Source organism: Canis lupus, chromosome 5 (genome assembly GCF_003254725.2).
Source record: "Canis lupus dingo isolate Sandy chromosome 5, ASM325472v2, whole genome shotgun sequence".
Taxonomy (NCBI): domain Eukaryota; kingdom Metazoa; phylum Chordata; class Mammalia; order Carnivora; family Canidae; genus Canis; species Canis lupus.
In genome coordinates, this window is record NC_064247.1 from 75,654,106 (window position 1) to 75,672,858 (window position 18,753).

An 18,753-nucleotide genomic window follows, 5' to 3' on the forward strand; every position below is an offset into this window, starting at 1 on the left:
GGCTCCGAACTCCACAGAGGAGACCCCGGTGAAGGCAGCCATCCTCCCACCCCCCGCACCCCAGTGAAGACACAAAGAAGAGGCATGTGGTTGCTCTTGGGGGTTTTATTTGCGTTTTTCAGAAGTGGATGGGACAGGGTTCAGTTGGCCTCCAGAATTTCAAGAACCCAAGGAATAAACTTGGTGACAAGGGTGTACACCCCTGGTGAGGAGGGGTTGCACCAGCCACTGCCCCAGGACACGATGCCCACCAGGGTCCAGGCTCCATCCTTCTGGCAGACCAGAGGGCCACCAGAGTCACCCTGCAGGAAGAGAAGGGACTCGTTTCCAAGGCCGAAGCGGGGTGCCAGGACCCTGGTGTGCCCCGACCTGCCCCAGCCCAGGTTCTGTGCAGGGAAATGACCAGCGTAGTGTGGGCACGGGGAGCGGGCAGGAGCCCCCAGCTGTGGCCCCATGGCAGCCCCAGCTATCACCTGCTCCCGGAGGGCCTGGGGCAGCGGGCTAACCCTGACCGGGCCGGCGTCTGCACATCGGGCTGGACACATCGAGCTCAGGGGGGCTGGCGGGAGGACGCCATCGCCCCCGGGAGCCCCGCACCAGCCGGGCCAGGGCAGCTGGCCTGGGCCAGGGGGAGCAGGTGCCGCAGAGAGGAGCCGCCCTCCCGACCCGAGCAGGGCCTGGGCAGGGCAGGGCAGGGCAGGGCGACGGCGGGGAGGGCAGAGCCGGGCCTACCATGCAGGAGGAGACGCCGCTGGCACCGGCGCAAATCATCACGTCGGTGATCTTGCTGCCCCAGAACTTCTTGCACTCGGCGTTGGACAGGAGGGGCAGGGCCGCCTGCTGCAGCTTGTCGGGCGTCTTGTTGGCTGCGGGGACACAGCCGGCCGGGGGGATCAGGACCCCCCGCCCCGGGGTGGCAGGGACCAGCGGCCGCCTGGAGACCCCGCCTCCCCTGCCTGGTCCTAGTCCTTGGCCATTGCCCCGGCCCCGGGACCGGGACCGGAGCTGCCGACCTCCCCTGAGTGTCGCCCGGCTCCCGCGGGGTAGCTGAGACCACCCCCCCTCCCCCCGGCCCTGGGAGACGCTGGGGGGCGCTGTCTCCCAGGGAAGGGGGCTGACACCCTCGGCCTGGGGACACCGCGGGGGCCCGCCGCTCTGGGGGGGCACAGGAGGGAGCCCCCTCCCCTGGCCGCTCCTGTCCTGTTAAAGGGCCAGCAGGGGAGCTGGGGCCTGGGCAGGAGCAGCGAGGACCACGTTGCAGGGGGAGTGCGGGCGGGGAGCAGCCGGGGACCGAGGGGGGCCCCCACCCCCTGCACCCGGACGCCTGAGCGGCTCAACACGGCCACTGTCCTCGGGTGTGGGGAGCAGTCGGGCCGGGGATGGGGCGACGGGCCCCGGTGCAAGGCGGCGGGGGCGAGGCTTGCTGGTCCTTGGCTGCTTCTCGGCCAGTTCGTCTTCCAGCAGAGTATTTACGCTCATCTCTACTCTAGTTCGGTAGCTTTTTCATTAAGAAGGTTTTAAAGAAATAGATTTATGACTCGCAGTGGACGTGCTTGGGCTTCAGCACTTGGAGCCGAAGGAGCCTGCCTGCGGAAGCCCCCGGGACACTCACAGTTGTACCGGGTCCTGCCCCAGCCCGTGGTGGCGCAGAGGGAGCCCGCGGGGAAGCTGGCGTTGGCGCCGGGCAGGCACACGGGGGACGCGGTGGCCGAGAGCAGGGCGGGCGCGGCCAGCTTCAGCAGCGCGATGTCGTAGGGGCCCAGATCCTGGCCCCACAGGGGGTGCTCGAAAACCTGGGGACACGGGGCGGGGGCTCTTCATCTTCCAGGGGAGATGGAAGGGGGGCGGGTGCCCAGAAAGGAACGCAGATGGAGCTGCAGACAGAGCCCCTGGAAGCTGGCGTTTGGCACGGTGGTGGTATGTAGTTTTTACATTTTTGTGCTTTTCCTCAGTGAGCAAAACTTAACTTTATAATCGGAAACGACCTCCTTCAGTATTTGTAAAGGAGCTTTAGGACTCGGGAAAGAAGGTTCTGGACTGAGAAATCTGAGGGGGTGAGGCCTGAGCAGAGGGGCCCCCCACTACCCCCCACCCCCCCCACCCCCGGGCAGCGCTGCCGTGAGCCTCAGTACCTCAGCGATGGGCAACACCTGCACGGCCTCCTCCGTAGAGCTGTGGTCGGACACCCCAGCCACCACCAGGTGGCTCTTCCTGGAGAGACAGGGTGCTCAGGCACTGGCCACCTCGGAGGGTGCCCGGGAAGAGTGCCTGCTGAGGTGACAGCCACTCGCCCCCACGGGGCCCGCCTCCGGGGGTAGACCAGGCTGGGGTCTGGGGGGGCGGGGGGCACAGGCCGGGGATTGCCTCCCAGGGCCGCGGCTCTGCCTGTAGCGGGACACAGGAGCTCCTTCCCCAGCTGCCACCTGCCTAGACCCTCCTGCCAGCTCGCAGTGCCTGGAGGGGCTGTTGGGGAAGGAGTGAGGTTGCTCCCGCCCCCGGGGGCGCCTACCCCCGGTGCTGCCTCACCTGACCCCGCAGTGGGCGGCCGTGAGCACCCAGTGCTGGCTGATGAGGGAGCCCCCGCAGAAGTGGAAGCCGGAGCTAGTCTGGGAGAGAGGAGGCGCAGTCAGCCCTGCCTCCTGCCACACGCCTCCCACTCGAAGCCCCCCACGCCCGGCTTCCCCCTCACCTGCAGGGACACCTGCCAGGGCCAGGAGTTGGGGACAGCATCCTCTCCATTGATGATCCGGGACAAGCCACTCAGCTGGGGGTGGATGGCAGGGACCCCACAGCCTGGGGACCAGGGACAGAGCAGCTGGTCAGTGGATGATGCCGCAAGGGGGCCGGGGGGGAAGGCCCGGCACTTCAGGCTTCTGTGGCCACCTACCCCCAGAGCTTTGGCCGCTGCAGGGCCCTCAGCCCCTCCCCACCCAGCCGGCCGCTGCCTTTGGTGCTCTTGTGGAGGAGGGTCCTTGAGGCCGGGGGCATCTGGAGTTGGGGCCTAGAGCCAGACAGCTGGGTCTGGAGACCCAGGTAGCCAGCTCCCCGCCCCACCATGAGCCCCGAGAGGAGCATCCCTCCAGCTCCAAACCCAAGGGTCTGGGGCCTGGGGTTGGGATGTCCTGCTTGAGTCCCCAGGGCTGTCCCTGCAGCAGGAGCAGGTCTGTGGGGCCAGAGTGCTACTCCACCCAGAGGACAGAAGGGCAGGGACACATTCCCCACGCAGGATTCCTACGGCTCAGGGACAGATGCAGATGATGGAGGAACCTGGACGACCCCCGGCTTCTAGGTGGATGGAGGAGGCCAGGATGAGGCAGGTCCAGCAGGTCCAGTTGAGTTTGAGGGGCCCGAGGGACCTCTAGGCAGAGGAGGAGCAGGGAGCGGAGGAGAGGCCCCAAGGGGGCCTGAGAAGGGACGCTGTGGGGCCAGCCGGGGTGGGTGATTGGGAGTGTGAGGACTTGGCCCTTCTGGGCTGTGGGGGCCAGGGGTGGAGAGGCTTGATCTGGGTCCGCCAGGCCTGCCTGAACCTTGCGCTTACCTGAGCTGCTGCCAAAGAGAAGAAAGCCAAGGACAACCCAGAGAAAGGCCATGGTGTGTGGCTTGGGAGATGCGATAGGGTCTGCCCAAAGGACCCCCGTTATATCCCCCAGCCCACCAATTACGGCCTGCCCCGCCATCCTGTCCTTATCATGTGGCCTTGGGCTGAGAAGCACCTGGCACCTGTGCAGGCCTGGGAAAGAGGCAGCCCAGGGGCTGCTCCTGGGAAGGTTCTTTAGAACCACAGGTGCGTGCAGCCAGCAGCTGGCTCGTGCCCCAGATGCCCGCTCCCTGCCCACTCCCTGGGGCACGGATGGGTGGGGGGGACCAAGGTCCCACTTCATCTCTTAGGAGCAAGACTACAGAGGGCCCCCCGCCAAGGACCCCCTGCCATTTGTCCCAGTGAAGACGCAAGTTCAAGAGCAGAATGCGGTCTCAGCGGCCCCAACATAGGAGACATCATCAATGTGTCTTTTATTGCTTTATGGAGACTCTGTGGAAGCAGGGTCTGCAGAGAGGTCAGGGTGGGGGTGGGGGACTCAGTTGGCTTGTAGGATCTGCTGTACCCAGGGTATGAGCTTGGTGACACGGGCGTACACGCCAGGAGTGGAGGTGGAGCAGGTACCGCTGCCCCAGGACACGATGCCCACCAGAGTCCAGGCTCCATCCTTCTGGCAGACCAGGGGGCCACCAGAGTCACCCTGCAGGGAGAGGGGAGGAGGCTTAGATCCAGCAGCCCAGGTGGCCTGGCCCTAGGGGCCCCTGGACCTTATTCCAGAGCCCAGTCCAGAGCCTGACAGCCAGTAGACACCCAGCACACCAGTATTGGAGGGGGATGAAAGAATGACCGAGCAGCAACTTCTGTGGTTTATGCCCTTGTGCGTCTGGGCCATCGCCTGGGCCCTATAATAGAGGCCTGATAAAGCTGGTTTGATTGACAGGAAGGAAGCCTGGCTGGTGCCAGCCTGGCCGTGGAGCCGTGGTGAGGGAGAAGGGCTGTCTGACCCCATCTGCGGACACCTGGGCACCACACTCCACTACCCAGGCTGCGTACTGCTCTGCTCCAGGGGTGCCATTTGCTCAGTCCCTGATTTCAATGGAATTTTGCAGTGTGGTGGGTTTCAAGACCAGAGCCCCCTGCTCGGGCACCCGTCCGTTGAGGTCGTTGGTGATCGGCCGGGAGAGCTAACCGTGTTTACAACTGGTCAAGCATGAATTCCAAGGAGAGAGTGTCCGGCCCTCCAAAGAGGCCTGTGTGTTACTCCATCTCCTCTCTCCAGCCAAGACCCCTGGCCTGGGCTTTCGCTTGAACCCACCCCAGGCTGGGAGGGAAGAGGGAAGGGGGTGCCAGGTGAGTCTGGGAGGCCATACCATGCAGGAGGAGACGCCACTGGCACCCGCACAGACCATAAGATCGGTGATCTTGCTGCCCCAGAACTTCTTGCACTCGGCGTTGGACAGGAGGGGCAGGGCCGCCTGCTGTAGCTTGTCGGGGGTGTTGGCATCTGGAAGGGCAGGGTGGGTGGTCAGCAGGCAGAGCCCCGCTCTCCATCCCCCCACCCCCAGCTGGAGGTCACTCACTGGTGTGTTTGGTCAGGCCCCAGCCCGTGGTGACACACAGGGTCCCAGCAGGGAAGTCGTCGGTCGCCTGGGGCAGGCACACGGCGGACACGGTCTTGGAGAAGCGGGCGGGTGTGGCCAGCTTCAGCAGGGTGATGTCGTTGTTGATGGTGAACATGTTGAACTTGGGGTTCTTGAAAACCTGTGGGGAAAAAAAAAAAAAAAAAAAAGAAAACCTGTGGGGTGGGGTGGACAGCTGCGGCGATGGGGGGCTGGGAGGAGGCGGGGGGGGGGGCGTGGACCAGGCGCCAGGCTACCCCAGATCACCTCCTGCGGCCCCAAGAGCCAGAGGTCAGGGCTGGGACCAAGATGTGGACTTTGGACACGCTGCCTTCTGCTCCGCCCCGTCCCAATGGGGTGCCGGGGCAGTCGGGAGCAGCTGGGGGTGTTCAGGCCTCAGCCCGGGCTGTGCACTCCCGAGGGCCTGCTGTGCTGGGGTCACCCCAGGGCCACCATACCTTGGCAATCTTCAGCACCTGGATGCTCTCAGCATCTGAGCCCTGGTCGAACTCCCCGGCTACAACCTGGTGGGTGGTTCTGGAGAGGGCCAGAGAAGGGAGGGGGTTCCTGCTGTGAGGCGGTGGGGCCTGCTGGGGTGCAGGGTACATGTCTGTCCCTTTGTGCACGTGCTCAGAGATGGGAGCTCAAAATATCAATCATCGCCCCCGAAACAACTGCACCTACAGCCCACCAGGTGTTTCCCTCCTGGTGACTTTGGGAGACCAGCAGGGTTTTCTACACATTCCGAAAGAAGGAAAGTGAGGAACAAGGATGTCCTAGGTCCAGCCCTCAGTTCTGAGTCTCCCCGCTACCAAGGGATTTCCTGGGGACCCTGGGCCTCACCTGACCCCGCAGTGGGCAGCAGTGACCACCCAGTCCTCGCTGATGAGGGACCCCCCGCAGAAGTGGAAGCCGGTGCTGTCCTGGAGGAAGATGGGGAGGGTCAGGCCTACCTGGACACCAGCAGCCCCCAGCCTTACTTGTACCCCACTGTGTCCCCCACTCACATACAGAAAACCCCCTCACCTGCAGGGACACCTGCCAGGGCCAGGAGCCCGGGACAGCGTCTTCCCCATTGACGATCCTGGACAGGCCACTTAACACCGGCTGGATGGCGGGGACCCCGCAGCCTGGAGGGGGTGTGAGGTAAGGGGTGGAGGGTGGGGGCCGCGGGCTCCCTGCCCAGGTCCTACTCTCCCAGGAACCCCAGGGAAATTCAGTCTGACTTGTGCTTCAGCCCAGACAAGCCCAACAGGTGGGCTGAGAGGTGGTGGCAGGGCCCCAGCATGGGCTGGAGGCAGGGCTCTGGGGGTCTGAAACCCAGCCCCGTGCCGCCTGGCTGAGCATTCTCATCATTCCCCCCTCTGCGCAGAGGGGATCATACAGCTGCTGCCTAACCTCACAAAGTTGGGATAAGGATGCAAGAAGACGGGGCATCTGGGTGGCTCAGTCTGTTGAGCATCCGACTCTTGATTTCAGGCTCAGGTCATGATCTCAGGGTTGTGAGATCGGCACTCCACCCCTGCACTGAGCTCTGGGCTCAACAGGTAGTCTGCTTCTCTCCTCTCCTCCTGCCCCTCTCCTACTCATTTTTTCTCTCTCTCTCTCAAATAAATAAATCCTTTTTTTTTTTCAAATAAATAAATCCTTAAAAAAAAAAAAAAGGATGCAAGAAGACTAAGCAGGAAAAGCAGGAACTTGCTCTGTCCCTGGCACATAGTAAGTGCTCAGTGAACACAAGTTTAAAAGTGCCAGGTTCAAGGGCTCCAAAGCGCTGGTGGTGGCCAAGCTACACCTGCCCACCTGCTTACCCTCTGCACCCATTTGGGAGCCCCTAGCTGTTCTGAGACTCTTCGCCCCCACTGGATTTGTCTTCCCTGTCCCTTGCACAGGGTATGAGGCCTCTTGGGTCAGTCGCAGGAAGGCCCACCTCCTCCTGGGGGCTTCCTGCTGGCTAGTCCAGTCCAATCCTCCCAGCTGTTGAGGCTCAGGTGGAGAGAGAGACCCACTCAGGCTCACACCACGGTGTGCAGCTGCACGGGGAGCAGGGACCCTGTTGCCTTTCTGGCCTCAGGGGCTGACGGGGAGCAGAGACATCCTTCCTGGCCTCTGCTTGCCCCAAACTCACCGAAGGCTGTGCCCAGGAGGGCGAAGCAGGAGAGGAGCCAGAGGAAAGCCATGGTACGTGGTCAGGGAGGTGTGGGGCGCCTGCCTGGGGAGCTCCCCATTATATCCAACAAGCTGTTATCAGCAAACCTTGAGGTGACAATCCCTTTCCTGGGCATGTGCCCGAGTAGGTAGGATGTGCCAGAGCAGGGCTGGCATCAGGCCTGGGACAGCAACAGCTGTGGCCCATGGTTGAGCTTAGGTCTGGGTCAAGGGCAAAGGTAGGGCCAAACAAAGTGGCCCTTGACCCACAGCCACAGGGAAGGGCTCAGAAAACTTGGGCTTCGTCTTCCAGGAAGGAACTCTCGGACGGCAGCCAGGCCTGGGCAGGGTTTGAGGCCCAGCCGATTCTCCCATGGGCTGGAGGACCTTGGGCAGGAAGTTTAGTTGGCCTGTTAGTTATTCAAAACCCCTGGGCAGTGGGGTCAAGGAGGCAGGAGGTGTGAAGACCCAGGTGCGGGTGGCCAGGGGGCTGAGGATGCCCCTCCTGGTCCTGGGGATGGCCAAGAAGCTTCCATGAAGGTTCCCTGAAATATCTGGGGCCATCACCTGGGCTAATGTGCAGCATGGCTCATAGGGGCAAGCTTCCTGCTGCCTGTTCACAGGAGGCTGGGTTTCACGGGTGCCATGGACCCCTGGAATCGAGCATGTGGCAACCTGGAGCCATGGCCCCACTGAGAGCCCAGGGGAGGCTGGATCAGACAGGAAATGGGGAGTAGGGGGTGGGAGTGGGCAGGGAGCCTGCTTCTGGCTTGGGCGACAGGGCAAGCAGTGGGGCCCTTTCTCAACACTTGGGAAACTGGGGAAGGAGAAATTTGAGGGTGAGCCTGCCAGGTACAGTGTGAGCCCCACAAAACACACAAGGAAAATGATTATCTCACAGCTGCTTTTAGTTTCCATCGCACTGATGACAGTGGCATGCTCTGCGGTACAGGTCTCAGCACAAAACGGCTGTGTGGACTTGGGCAGGTTACGGGGCCTCTTTGGTTTTGTTTCTAAGTATGTGAAATGAGGATGCTTGTGGTATGGATCCCACATTACGCGGCGCATGACCCATCTGAGCTAGGACCAGGCCTCACACGATCCATGCTGGTTGATCCTCTGTACTCCTTCCTGAATTTCCTACTGATGCCTTTCTCACATTCTAGAAGACAGTCTGATGACGGTGAGGGATGGCCACACTCTCAGATAGAAAAGCGGGGCACAGAACAGGGGGCAGAGGCGGCCCTCAGCGAGACCAGGCTACCTATGCAAGCCCCTTTATCCTTTTGAGCCCAGCTTACTAGGCCCATAGTGCAGTGGAGCAAAGGAAAAGCAACCCAAATTTCTCCTTCTTTTAGGAAGCTTACACGGGGAAAGGAGAGGGAGTAAATTAAGAAAAAAAAAAAAAAGTAAAAGTAAATTTAAAAAAAGAATTTTTTTTTTAAAAGAGCAAATAAAAAAAAAAAGTAAAATGTCCATTCCTACCAGCTAAGGAGTTATCCTCAGCGTTGCTAAGTCAGGGGGGCCGGCGGGGTGCGCCAAGCGCAGCTCGGAGGCCGTCGAGGCGCAGGCACGAGCCCGAGCAGGGCGGGCCCGGGCCTGGGGGCGCCCGCCGGGTCGGCACCGACGAGCCTCCAGGGCCCCGGGACACGCGGCGGGGCGGCCTGACGCGGTCCTCCCACCCGTGCGGCCGCGGAGGGAACCCGGCGGTCAGGGGCCCGGGCCGCACGGCACGCGGGGCCCACGGGGCGGGGGCGGGGCCGGTGGCGGAGGTCGCGCGGGGGACCCGCCCGCACCCCCCCGTCCCGTCCCCCCCCGCGCCCCCGCGCCCCCCGCGCCCCCCGCGCCCGGGCCGCGGTCTGGGAGGTCTGGAGACGCGCGCAGCTGAGGTGGGGGCGGGGAGGGCCGCTCGTGCACCCACTGCGGTTAGGATGAGCGCGCACCTCCGGACCCCGTGGTTCCTCCAGCCAAGCCGACGGCCGCGGGTATGTCCCGGCTTCCGCTTCTCGCTGGCGTTTCCGACGCGCCCTGGCCGGGGCCCCGCCGGGCTCCCCAGCGCCCCAGCCCCGGGCTCCCCAGCGCCCCAGCCCCGGGCTCCCCGAGCGCCCCAGCCCCGGGCTCCCCAGCGCCCCAGCCCCGGGCTCCCCAGCGCGCCCCAGCCCCAGGCTCCCCGAGCGCCCCAGCCCCGGGCTCCCCGAGCGCCCCAGCCCCGGGCTCCCCAGCGCGCCCCAGCCCCGGGCTCCCCAGCGCCCCAGCCCCGGGCTCCCCAGCGCGCCCCAGCCCCGGGCTCCCCAGCGCCCCAGCCCCGGGCTCCCCAGCGCGCCCCAGCCCCGGGCTCCACGAGCGCCCCAGCCCCGGGCTCCCCAGCGCGCCCCAGCCCCGGGCTCCCCAGCGCGCCCCAGCCCCGGGCTCCCCCAGCGCCCCAGCCCCGGGCTCCCCAGCGCCCCAGCCCCGGGCTCCCCGAGCGCCCCAGCCCCGGGCTCCCCAGCGCGCCCCAGCCCCGGGCTCCCCAGCGCCCCAGCCCCGGGCTCCCCAGCGCCCCAGCCCCGGGCGCCTGCTTGCACGTCGGCAGCGCGAACCGTGTTCAGCGGGCAGTGCGGACGCTCTTCCTGGAAAAGCTGTGGCTTAGTGCGATTTGCTCGGGGCGACCCGGTCCACGTGCGCGCTGGGAACCCCAGCATGGGCATGGGGACAGCCCGGGCCTGCAGCGAGCGCGAGGGAGCGCCCGGCTCTGGCTCTGGGCGGGCGTCGCCGTGGGGGACCGGGCCCTGCAGCGCCCTGCGCGGGCTTCCTTCGCGCTGGGGACTCAGCCTGCGGCGTTGCTCAGCGCTGGACCTCGATGTTAGTTTCCGTAGGTAGAGGGGCCCCTCTTCTCCAAGACCTGTCTTTCAGGAGGTCAAATCCCAACTCTCTTTTTTATTAAAAATAAGATATATTGAAGTATAATTTACGTATGAGACACGCAGATCTTAAGTGAACAGAGGGATGAGTTTACATATGTACATACACACGCACACCAGAGTGTAGCAACACCACAACCAAGAAACAAGATGCCGTCACCCCAGAAATTTCCCGATGTCCCTTTCCAGTTCCCCCTTCTCTGGAGTAACCAGCAACCACTGTTCCTATTACTTTCACCATAAGTTTTGCCTGTTCTAGAAATTTCTATAAATGGAACCATACTGTATGTTGTCTTTGTATCTGGGTTCTTTCACTCAGCCCAATGGTTTTGTGATTCACTTGTGTTCTCGGCTGTATTAGGAGCGGTGCTGCACATCATAAGCACCCCAAAATTTACATACTGTTCCCTCACTGGGCCATTTGGGCTGCTGCTCGCTCCTTCCCCAGCCCACTCCTCTTTTTGCTCCTTTTTTTTTTTTAAGATTTTATTTATTATTCATGAGAGACACAGAGAGAGGCAGACAGAGGCAGAGGGAGAAGCAGGCTGAGCCAAAGGCAGACACTCAACTGCTGAGCTGCCCAGGCGTCCCCTCCTTTTGCTCCTTGTAGTAAGGTGACTCTCAGCTCTACACATGGGCATGCAAGAAATGTCAGTTTTAAGATTTTTCTATTAGAAAAAAAAAAAGGTTTTTCTATTAGAGGGACTCTGCAGATTTAGGAGGACAATTTTTTTTTTTAAGATTTTGTTTATTCATAAGAGACACAGAGACAGAGGCAGAGACACAGGCAGAGGGAGGAGCAGGCTCCCTGCAGGGAGCCCGATGCAGGACTCGACCCTGGGACCACACCGGGACTCGACCCTGGGACCACACCGTGAGCCAAAGCTGAGGCACCCAGTTTCTTAAGAGGCTCCCAGCGTCATCAGGAACCCGGGGGGTCCAGGCGCAAGCCCCTCAGCAAGCTGAGCCCACACGATGCTGGGGCCCAGGCCCCTGGGCCCATGACCTGAACCGAAGGCAGATGCCTAACCCGTGAGCCACCCCGCTGCCCTGAACATATGTGATCATCTCTCAGACAAGATGTTTTTACGTTTTAATATCTTTGAAAGTGGGAACTGTCTCACAATTGGCGGCCGCTTTCTGCTGCCGGCGAGGCGGCGGCCGGCCTGTGCAACGGCGGCTGGACTCCTAGTGGCGTCGCCGGCCAGGACCAGCCTCTGGGCCTTCAGGCCGCCGAGCACCTGAGGCCCGCCGAGGCAGGGGAGCCGGATCCATGTCTGGCCTTCCCAGGGGCCCCTGCGCGTGTGGCCAAGCGAGAGGCCACACGGTGCCGGTGACGCTGGCACCTCGAAAGCCACACGGGGCAGCCCGAGCCACGTCTGAGTCCTGCGTCGCCGCCGCCCGTGGCTTCGAGCGCCCCTCCGGGCGCGTGGCCCGTGTGTCAGGCCGGAGCCGCGATGGGCTCGGGCTGCCGGCGGGCGCCTCCGGGGGCCAAGCCAGAGCAGTCCCGGGCTTCTGTCCCCCCCGCCAGGGCCCTGCTCCCGGCCCCCTCACCCCGGGGAGCCCCGGGTGTGGCCGAGAATGAGGACTGGCTGCGGGCGGGCAGGCGCGGCTGGCGCTGTCGCCGACAGACCCCTCGCTCGCCCCAGGGCCTGGCTCTCTGTCAAAGTCCGAGCCCCCCCGCGCCCCCCGCAGAGACGCACACCCCGCCTTCACCTCCGGGACTGGGGGAGCCCTCCCTCCCCTTCCAGAAGCATCTGAGGCCGGATTCCCCCTACACGCCAGTGGGCCGGGGCTGAGTTTCCGAGCAGACCGGAGAGCCAGGGCCTCGGGCGCCGTTGTCTGTTCTGGAAAGTCCTTGAGGCAAGGAAAATCCAACTGGCTTGGCTCCCTGCTTGGAATAAGGGAAGGAAAAAAAGAAGAGAAGCCGAGCGAATGTGAATGACCCTGGCCTGCAGCGGAAGTGTGGGCTCACTGCGGACTGCTCACCCTCACGCCCAGGCCTGGCCCCCAGCTGGCCCCGGGTGTGGGGGACACAGCCAGAGGGATCAGAAAGCTCAGACCCAGTTAGCGCTCAGCACCCAGCCGCTGGCTCCCTGCGACCCTGGAAACGCGGCTGCCTCAGCCCTGCCCCACCGTTGGGGGCCCTCCGGGAGCCCGCCCCCCCACCCCCTGGGCAGAGCCCCTGCCCCCCACCCCACCCCGGGAAGCACGCAGCGCTTCTACAGACCACGACCAAACCTCCAGGCCGATGCAGTTCCAGTCAGGGGCAGTGACCCTGTGCCGCTCACTGGCCAGCTGCTCCCGGGGTGCCCCGGCCTCCTTCCCAGCCCACCTTCCTCTACAAACCGGCTCAGGGTTGAGGCCCAGAGCACCTTCCAGAACAGCAGCACTCTCCTTTTCCTGCCTGGACTATGGGGCTCACGACATCACATTCCTGTCCCTCTGGTGTCTGTCTCTGTCCCTAGGCTCTCGGCCTCATGAGGACAGGGGTGCCCTGTGCTGTGTGCATGTGAGCATCCAGCGCCTACACCAGGGGCTGCTGCTAAGAGCTCATTCGGCCCCTACTTGCGGCAAATGCGTCACCCCCCTATTATGTACACCTTCCTTCTCTCATTGTTCTGGGACCATCAACATCGTTTCTGTTCCGTTTCCTTGTGTGTCGTTTAATGGTGTGGAATCAACACTCCATTTTATAGGACACGGAGCTATCTACAGTGGCTCAAACTGTGAGTTACCACAGAAAGAGATTCAGAGCCCAGAGCTCGATGCGCAACAGCCTGTCAGCCTGTCTGTCCACCTAGAACCTGCTGGTGGCCTCCATGGGGGTGACGCCCTGACCTTGACGCAGCCCGACCTACGCTCAGAAGCTGCTTGGCTGAGGTGGTTTGAAGGTGACCCTCTGGGTAACCCAGGGCATGTGTAGGCTACTTTACTTGTAGGTGATATTGGGTTGAAAATACTCTTTACTGAGAACCTGCAGCGTATGGTCACTGTCCTGGAGGTGTCCCCAGGTGGGATTGCCTCTGGTTAGGAGCTGGGATTCCTCCCTGGCAGCGCCGGGTCCCTGCCCCTGGGACTGGCTAAAGGCCGCCCAGACTGGGCTCTGCAGGGCCCAGGCTCCCGGCCGGGATGCTGACGCTGCCCACAGAGCCTTCGGGATGCCAGGTATTGCCAAGTCTTAGGGGTGACATGGCATCAGAGCAGCTGCCCTTTTCTCAGGGGCTGGGGCATCCCGGGCCGAGAGCCAGGCCAGCCTGTGAGAGGGGCTTGACCCCCACTTATCACTCAAGGTCCTCGGAAAATGGGGAGGGTGGCTCTCAGGCTTCTCCAGCTAGGCAGGGCCAAAGGGGCTGGGCAGGGCTTGGGGTGGCCCAGGGGCCTTAAAAGGAGGACCCCTGCAGTGGTCACCTCACGCCTTCCTGACCGCAGCAACATGGCCTTTCTGTGGCTTCTCTCCTGCTTCGCCCTTGTGGGGGCCGCCTCCAGTCGTGAGTGTCGGGACCCCGGGGATCCCAGAGTTGGCCTGCCAGGCCTGGAGCGGGTTGAGACAGAGGTCCCCAGTCCTCAGCGGCCCTGCAGCCAGGCCACCGAAGGAGCCCGGGGACTCTGTCCGCAGTGAGCCCTGGGGCCCAGCCAAGAGGGAGTTTGGTGAGCCTTTCCCTGCACCTGGGGCCTCTGCCCAGACTGGCACGCTGAGGCTGCAGGGAGCACAGAGGTCCTTCGGGGTTCTCTGAGCACGTACACCCCAGCCAGGGGGCTGCCCGAGACCAGTCTGGGCCGCACCGAGTTCTGCGGCCTCTGGAGCGGCTCAGGCGGGGTGCTGCAAGCAGAGTAGGGGTGTGTCGCAGGAGACTCTCAGCCCCCCTCCTCGGGTTTTTATTTATTGTGCCAGGCACTTGTGAAGTCCTTTATTTTCCATTTAAAAAGGAGAAGAAAGAGAAAAAAAAATTCAGAAAATAATATGACAACCATGTACTACATCAGGGTTTTGCAAATATTACTTTTTAGCAGACTGGCTTCAGGTATTTCTTTTTTTAAAACATAAAATAGATTCAGCTAAAGCCACCCTCCCCCTCCTCCCCTGGTGGAAGGTAAGCCCGATGCCAAGCTTGCTGTGCCTCATTTCTGTGCGGGTTTTACCAATTTACTACATATTTATAAATCCATAAACACTGTATGGAATGTGTACAAACTTCCACAAACAGCATTATACTCTACATCAATTTTAAAATGTGCCTGGGGCACCTGAGCCGGCACAGTCGGTAGAGCATGCGACTCTTGAACTCAAGGTGGAGAGTTCGAGCCCCACAAGGACAGTTTACTTAAACACAGAAACAAAAAGGGGGGGCTTTTCCCACCCATTCAGGTGTAACGTTTTAGATTTATCCCTGTTGGTACAGAGACCCATTCACTGTAATCACCGTAGTCAGCTGCGTAAATACGTCCTGGTTTAGTTCAAATGTTTTTAGTGTTACAAAGAAAGTGATTAGTACGATGACCTACGTTTTGGCAATAATGCTCTGCGTTGGGTTATGCAGGGACAGTGGGGCAGGTGCTGGCCTGTGTCACCTCGAGGAGGGCTGCCTGGTGCTCGGGGCTGCGAGACCCTAACTTTGCTTGCACAGGTGCTGAGATTTCCCCAGGTGCTGGCACAGCGAATGCCTCACAGACAGATTAAGTACACCCATCTTTTCTCACCGTCTGTGACAATTCAAGCCCTTGTTTTCTGTTTTCTCCGTGGTGCGGAATCCAAGTCCTGTTTTATTAGCTAATTAAGACACTGAACCTTTATACGAGAATAGTTCCTGAACTCTCTGGAGGAGGAAATTCAGTGTGGGCACAGGCAGGCTGGGACGTACCACTGGCTACCCCGCCTGAGCAGAGCATCCAGGTTCTAGGCCCCCGTGCACTGGGGCTAGCGGTGTTCATGCCACTCCCCCCATCCGACAGGCGAGCTCTGACCTGTGAGGTGAGTCCTGTTTGCTCCCCAGTTTACTGAGGAGGGTGAGCAGTGGAGATTTCAGTGACCCCCTGAGGCCTTACAGCAAGAAGGCTGGGCCTGGGAGTCCAGCCCCGCGGGCTGATTTCTCAGCCTGTTTTCTGCTCCTTCGTCGAAGGCTTCGGGTGGGAGCAGCCCGGCCCCCCGTCCTCCGCGGCCTTGGCGGCACGACCGGGTTAGCAGGTGTACGTGGGGCTCCTCGTGCCTGCGGGCTGAGGAGCGCAGCCCAAGTTGCCTGGGGGCGGTAGGAGGGCGGTGTGGGGTCCTGCCCTGGCCTGGAAGAAGCCAGGAATTCTGCAGAGTGGCCCTGGGCCTCAGCCTTCTTCCCTGCCCCCTGCTGCCCGCCCCCCTCAGACTGCGGGGTCCCCGCCATCGAACCTGTCCTGAACGGCCTGTCCAGGATCGTCAATGGGGAAGACGCCGTCCCGGGCTCCTGGCCCTGGCAGGTGTCGCTGCAGGTGAGGGGGTAGTCTGTACGTGAGTGGGGGACACACTGGGGTACGAGCCGGGCTGGGGGCCGCTGGTGTCCAGCTGGGCCTGACCCTCCGCGTCTTCCTCCAGGACAGCACCGGCTTCCACTTCTGCGGGGGGTCCCTCATCAGCGAGGACTGGGTGGTCACGGCCGCCCACTGCGGGGTCAGGTGAGGCCCGGGCAGCCTCAGGGCTCTGCTTCTGGCTATTTGGGGGGTGAGGAGGGAGCAGGAGCCACCCCCAGGCCTTAACCTCCACGTGACTCCCCCAGGACCTCTCACCTGGTCGTGGCCGGGGAGTTTGACCAGAGCTCAAGTGAAGAGAACATCCAGGTCCTGAAGATCGCCGAGGTGCGTCCGAGCCCCGCCGCCTGGCCGAGGCGCGGGGGCAGGGGCGGGAAGGACAGCCCCTCGGCTGCTTGAGACGCAGCGCCCGGGGTGGCCGGGGTGGGCCTCGACTTCTCTTTCCGGGCCCCTGTGGGTCCGTGTCCCCACGGGGGCACCGGAAAAAGAACTTGCCTCCTTGCAGCCCTCAGATTGCCGGCGAATCCGAGGGCCTAACGCGGTTGTTCTGGCTCCGCGCACAGGTGTTCAAGAACCCCAAGTTCAACATGTTCACGGTCCGCAACGACATCACCCTGCTGAAGCTGGCCACGCCTGCCCGCTTCTCCGAGACCGTGTCCCCCGTGTGCCTGCCCCAGGCGACCGACGAGTTCCCCCCGGGTTTGATGTGCGTCACCACCGGCTGGGGGCGGACCAAGTACAACGGTGAGGCCACCTGGCATGTCCTCCCAGGGCACGCGTCTGGCCTTGGGGCCGCCTGAGCAGCAGGAAGTCTCCAGGGGGCACCCAAGTCGCTTTTCCCTTTTTCTTTTTTTTCCAAAATGCAGCGCGGCCATAAATCTTTCTGTTTATTTAAAACTCTCTTAATGAAAAACCTACCGAACATGAATAGAGATGAGCTGAGGGATGCCTGGGTGGCCCAATCAGTTCATGCATCTGCCTTTGGCTCAGGTCATGATCCCAAGTCCTGGGATCGAGTCCCGCCTCGGGTTCCCTGCTCACAGGAGACTCTGCTTCTCCTCTGCCTCTGCTGCTTCCCACCCCTCGTTCTCTTTCTCTCTCTTTCTCTCTCTCTCTCTCTCTAACAAATAGATAAAATCTTTTTAAAAGATCAGCATAAATACTCTGCTGGAAGACGAACTGGCCGAGAAGCAGCCAAGGACCAGCAAGCCTCGCCCCCTGCCGCCTTGCACCGGGGCCCGTCGCCCCATCCCCGGCCCGACTGCTCCCCACACCCGAGGACAGTGGCCGTGTTGAGCCGCTCAGGCGTCCGGGTGCAGGGGGTGGGGGCCCCCCTCGGTCCCCGGCTGCTCCCCGCCCGCACTCCCCCTGCAACGTGGTCCTCGCTGCTCCTGCCCAGGCCCCAGCTCCCCTGCTGGCCCTTTAACAGGACAGGAGCGGCCAGGGGAGGGGGCTCCCTCCTGTGCCCCCCCAGAGCGGCGGGCCCCTGCGGTGTCCCCGGCCGAGGGTGTCAGCCCCCTTCCCTGGGAGACAGCGCCCCCCAGCGTCTCCCAGGGCCGGGGGGAGGGGGGGGTGGTCTCAGCTACCCCGCGGGAGCCGGGCGCCCAGAGTCCGGGGCGCCATCCGAGCACCGAGCACCGGGGCCGCAGGCGCTGTTCGTCTCAGGGGAGGTCGGCAGCTCCGGTCCCGGTCCCGGGGCCGGGGCAATGGCCAAGGACTAGGACCAGGCAGGGGAGGCGGGGTCTCCAGGCGGCCGCTGGTCCCTGCCACCCCGGGGCGGGGGGTCCTGATCCCCCCGGCCGGCTGTGTCCCCGCAGCCAACAAGACGCCCGACAAGCTGCAGCAGGCGGCCCTGCCCCTCCTGTCCAACGCCGAGTGCAAGAAGTTCTGGGGCAGCAAGATCACCGACGTGATGATTTGCGCCGGTGCCAGCGGCGTCTCCTCCTGCATGGTAGGCCCGGCTCTGCCCTCCCCGCCGTCGCCCTGCCCTACCCTGCCCTGCCCAGGCCCTGCTCGGGTCGGGAGGGCGGCTCCTCTCTGCGGCACCTGCTCCCCCTGGCCCAGCTGGTGCAGGGGCTCCCGGGGGCGATGGCGTCCTCCCGCCAGCCCCCCTGAGCTCAATGTGTCCAGCCCGATGTGCAGACGCCGGCCCGGTCAGGGTTAGCCCGCTGCCCCAGGCCCTCCGGGAGCAGGTGACAGCTGGGGCTGCCATGGGGCCACAGCTGGGGGCTCCTGCCCGCTCCCCGTGCCCACACTACGCTGGTCATTTCCCTGCACAGAACCTGGGCTGGGGCAGGTCGGGGCACACCAGGGTCCTGGCACCCCGCTTCGGCCTTGGAAACGAGTCCCTTCTCTTCCTGCAGGGTGACTCTGGTGGCCCCCTGGTCTGCCAGAAGGATGGAGCCTGGACCCTGGTGGGCATCGTGTCCTGGGGCAGCGGCACCTGCTCCACCTCTGTTCCTGCTGTGTACTCCCGTGTCACTGAGCTCATTCCTTGGGTTCAGGAAATACTTGCTGCCAACTGAGCTCTTGGTTCCCACTACCCAAACCCTAAGTGTTTCCAATAAAGGCATATAAAGGGAAGCACTGAGTATGCCTGTATCTGTGTGGCCCAGGAGACATGGGGCTGTCCCCCTGGGGTGACCTTGTCAGCCCCCTGTTAACATTCCTGACTTCTTAGGGAAGCTGTACGCATTTCCCATCCTCCTGGCTTGGGACTCCACCAACTAAGGTAGAACCTTACTTCTACCTACTGGACCCAGCTTTACCCAAGGAGCTTTCTGGAAGGGAGCTGTCCTGGCCAGGCTATGGAGTCCATAGCCCTAGAGGGTGAGCTTCAGGGACCCAGACAGCGTGCCCATGAAACCTACTCCTGGCACCATGTGCTCCTGCACCGCAGGTCCTCCCTCTCCCTCCCTTCCAGTGTCCTTTGTCGGTCCTTGCTGGGGTCCCAGCGCCCCCACAGGGCAGTGAGCCTCTGTAGCTCCAGGAGGCTCCAGGCCAGCACCAGCGCCGGGCCCCTCTGTCCTCTCAGTTCCCTCCGTGTCCTCTG

General features: G+C 62.8%; 3 protein-coding genes across 3 annotated transcripts; 1 reads left to right on the top strand and 2 right to left on the bottom strand.

Annotated features, from left to right (window-relative positions):
• Window positions 1-90: 90 nt before the first annotated feature.
• Window positions 91-3,991, bottom strand: LOC112646655 (chymotrypsinogen B-like). The gene is made up of 7 exons (XM_025426852.3): window positions 3,539-3,991; window positions 2,690-2,793; window positions 2,527-2,606; window positions 2,133-2,211; window positions 1,613-1,793; window positions 733-866; window positions 91-302 (listed from the first exon to the last, which is right to left on the bottom strand). The coding sequence occupies exons 1-7, from the start codon at window positions 3,879-3,881 to the stop codon at window positions 141-143; spliced, it is 1,083 nt and encodes a 360-aa protein (XP_025282637.1). The 5' UTR covers window positions 3,882-3,991; the 3' UTR covers window positions 91-140.
• A 3-nt stretch (window positions 3,992-3,994) lies between these two features.
• Window positions 3,995-7,444, bottom strand: CTRB1 (chymotrypsinogen B1). Its single transcript, XM_025426853.3, has 7 exons — window positions 7,286-7,444; window positions 6,184-6,287; window positions 6,001-6,080; window positions 5,616-5,694; window positions 5,119-5,299; window positions 4,909-5,042; window positions 3,995-4,238 (listed from the first exon to the last, which is right to left on the bottom strand). The coding sequence occupies exons 1-7, from the start codon at window positions 7,335-7,337 to the stop codon at window positions 4,077-4,079; spliced, it is 792 nt and encodes a 263-aa protein (XP_025282638.1). The 5' UTR covers window positions 7,338-7,444; the 3' UTR covers window positions 3,995-4,076.
• Window positions 7,445-13,535: 6,091 nt separating this feature from the next.
• LOC112646653 (chymotrypsinogen 2-like) lies at window positions 13,536-18,284 on the top strand. The gene is made up of 7 exons (XM_025426845.3): window positions 13,536-13,696; window positions 15,562-15,665; window positions 15,769-15,848; window positions 15,950-16,028; window positions 16,265-16,445; window positions 17,519-17,652; window positions 18,065-18,284. Exons 1-7 carry the CDS (start codon window positions 13,642-13,644, stop codon window positions 18,224-18,226), a joined length of 795 nt encoding a protein of 264 aa, XP_025282630.1. The 5' UTR covers window positions 13,536-13,641; the 3' UTR covers window positions 18,227-18,284.
• The last annotated feature ends 469 nt before the right edge of the window (window positions 18,285-18,753 follow it).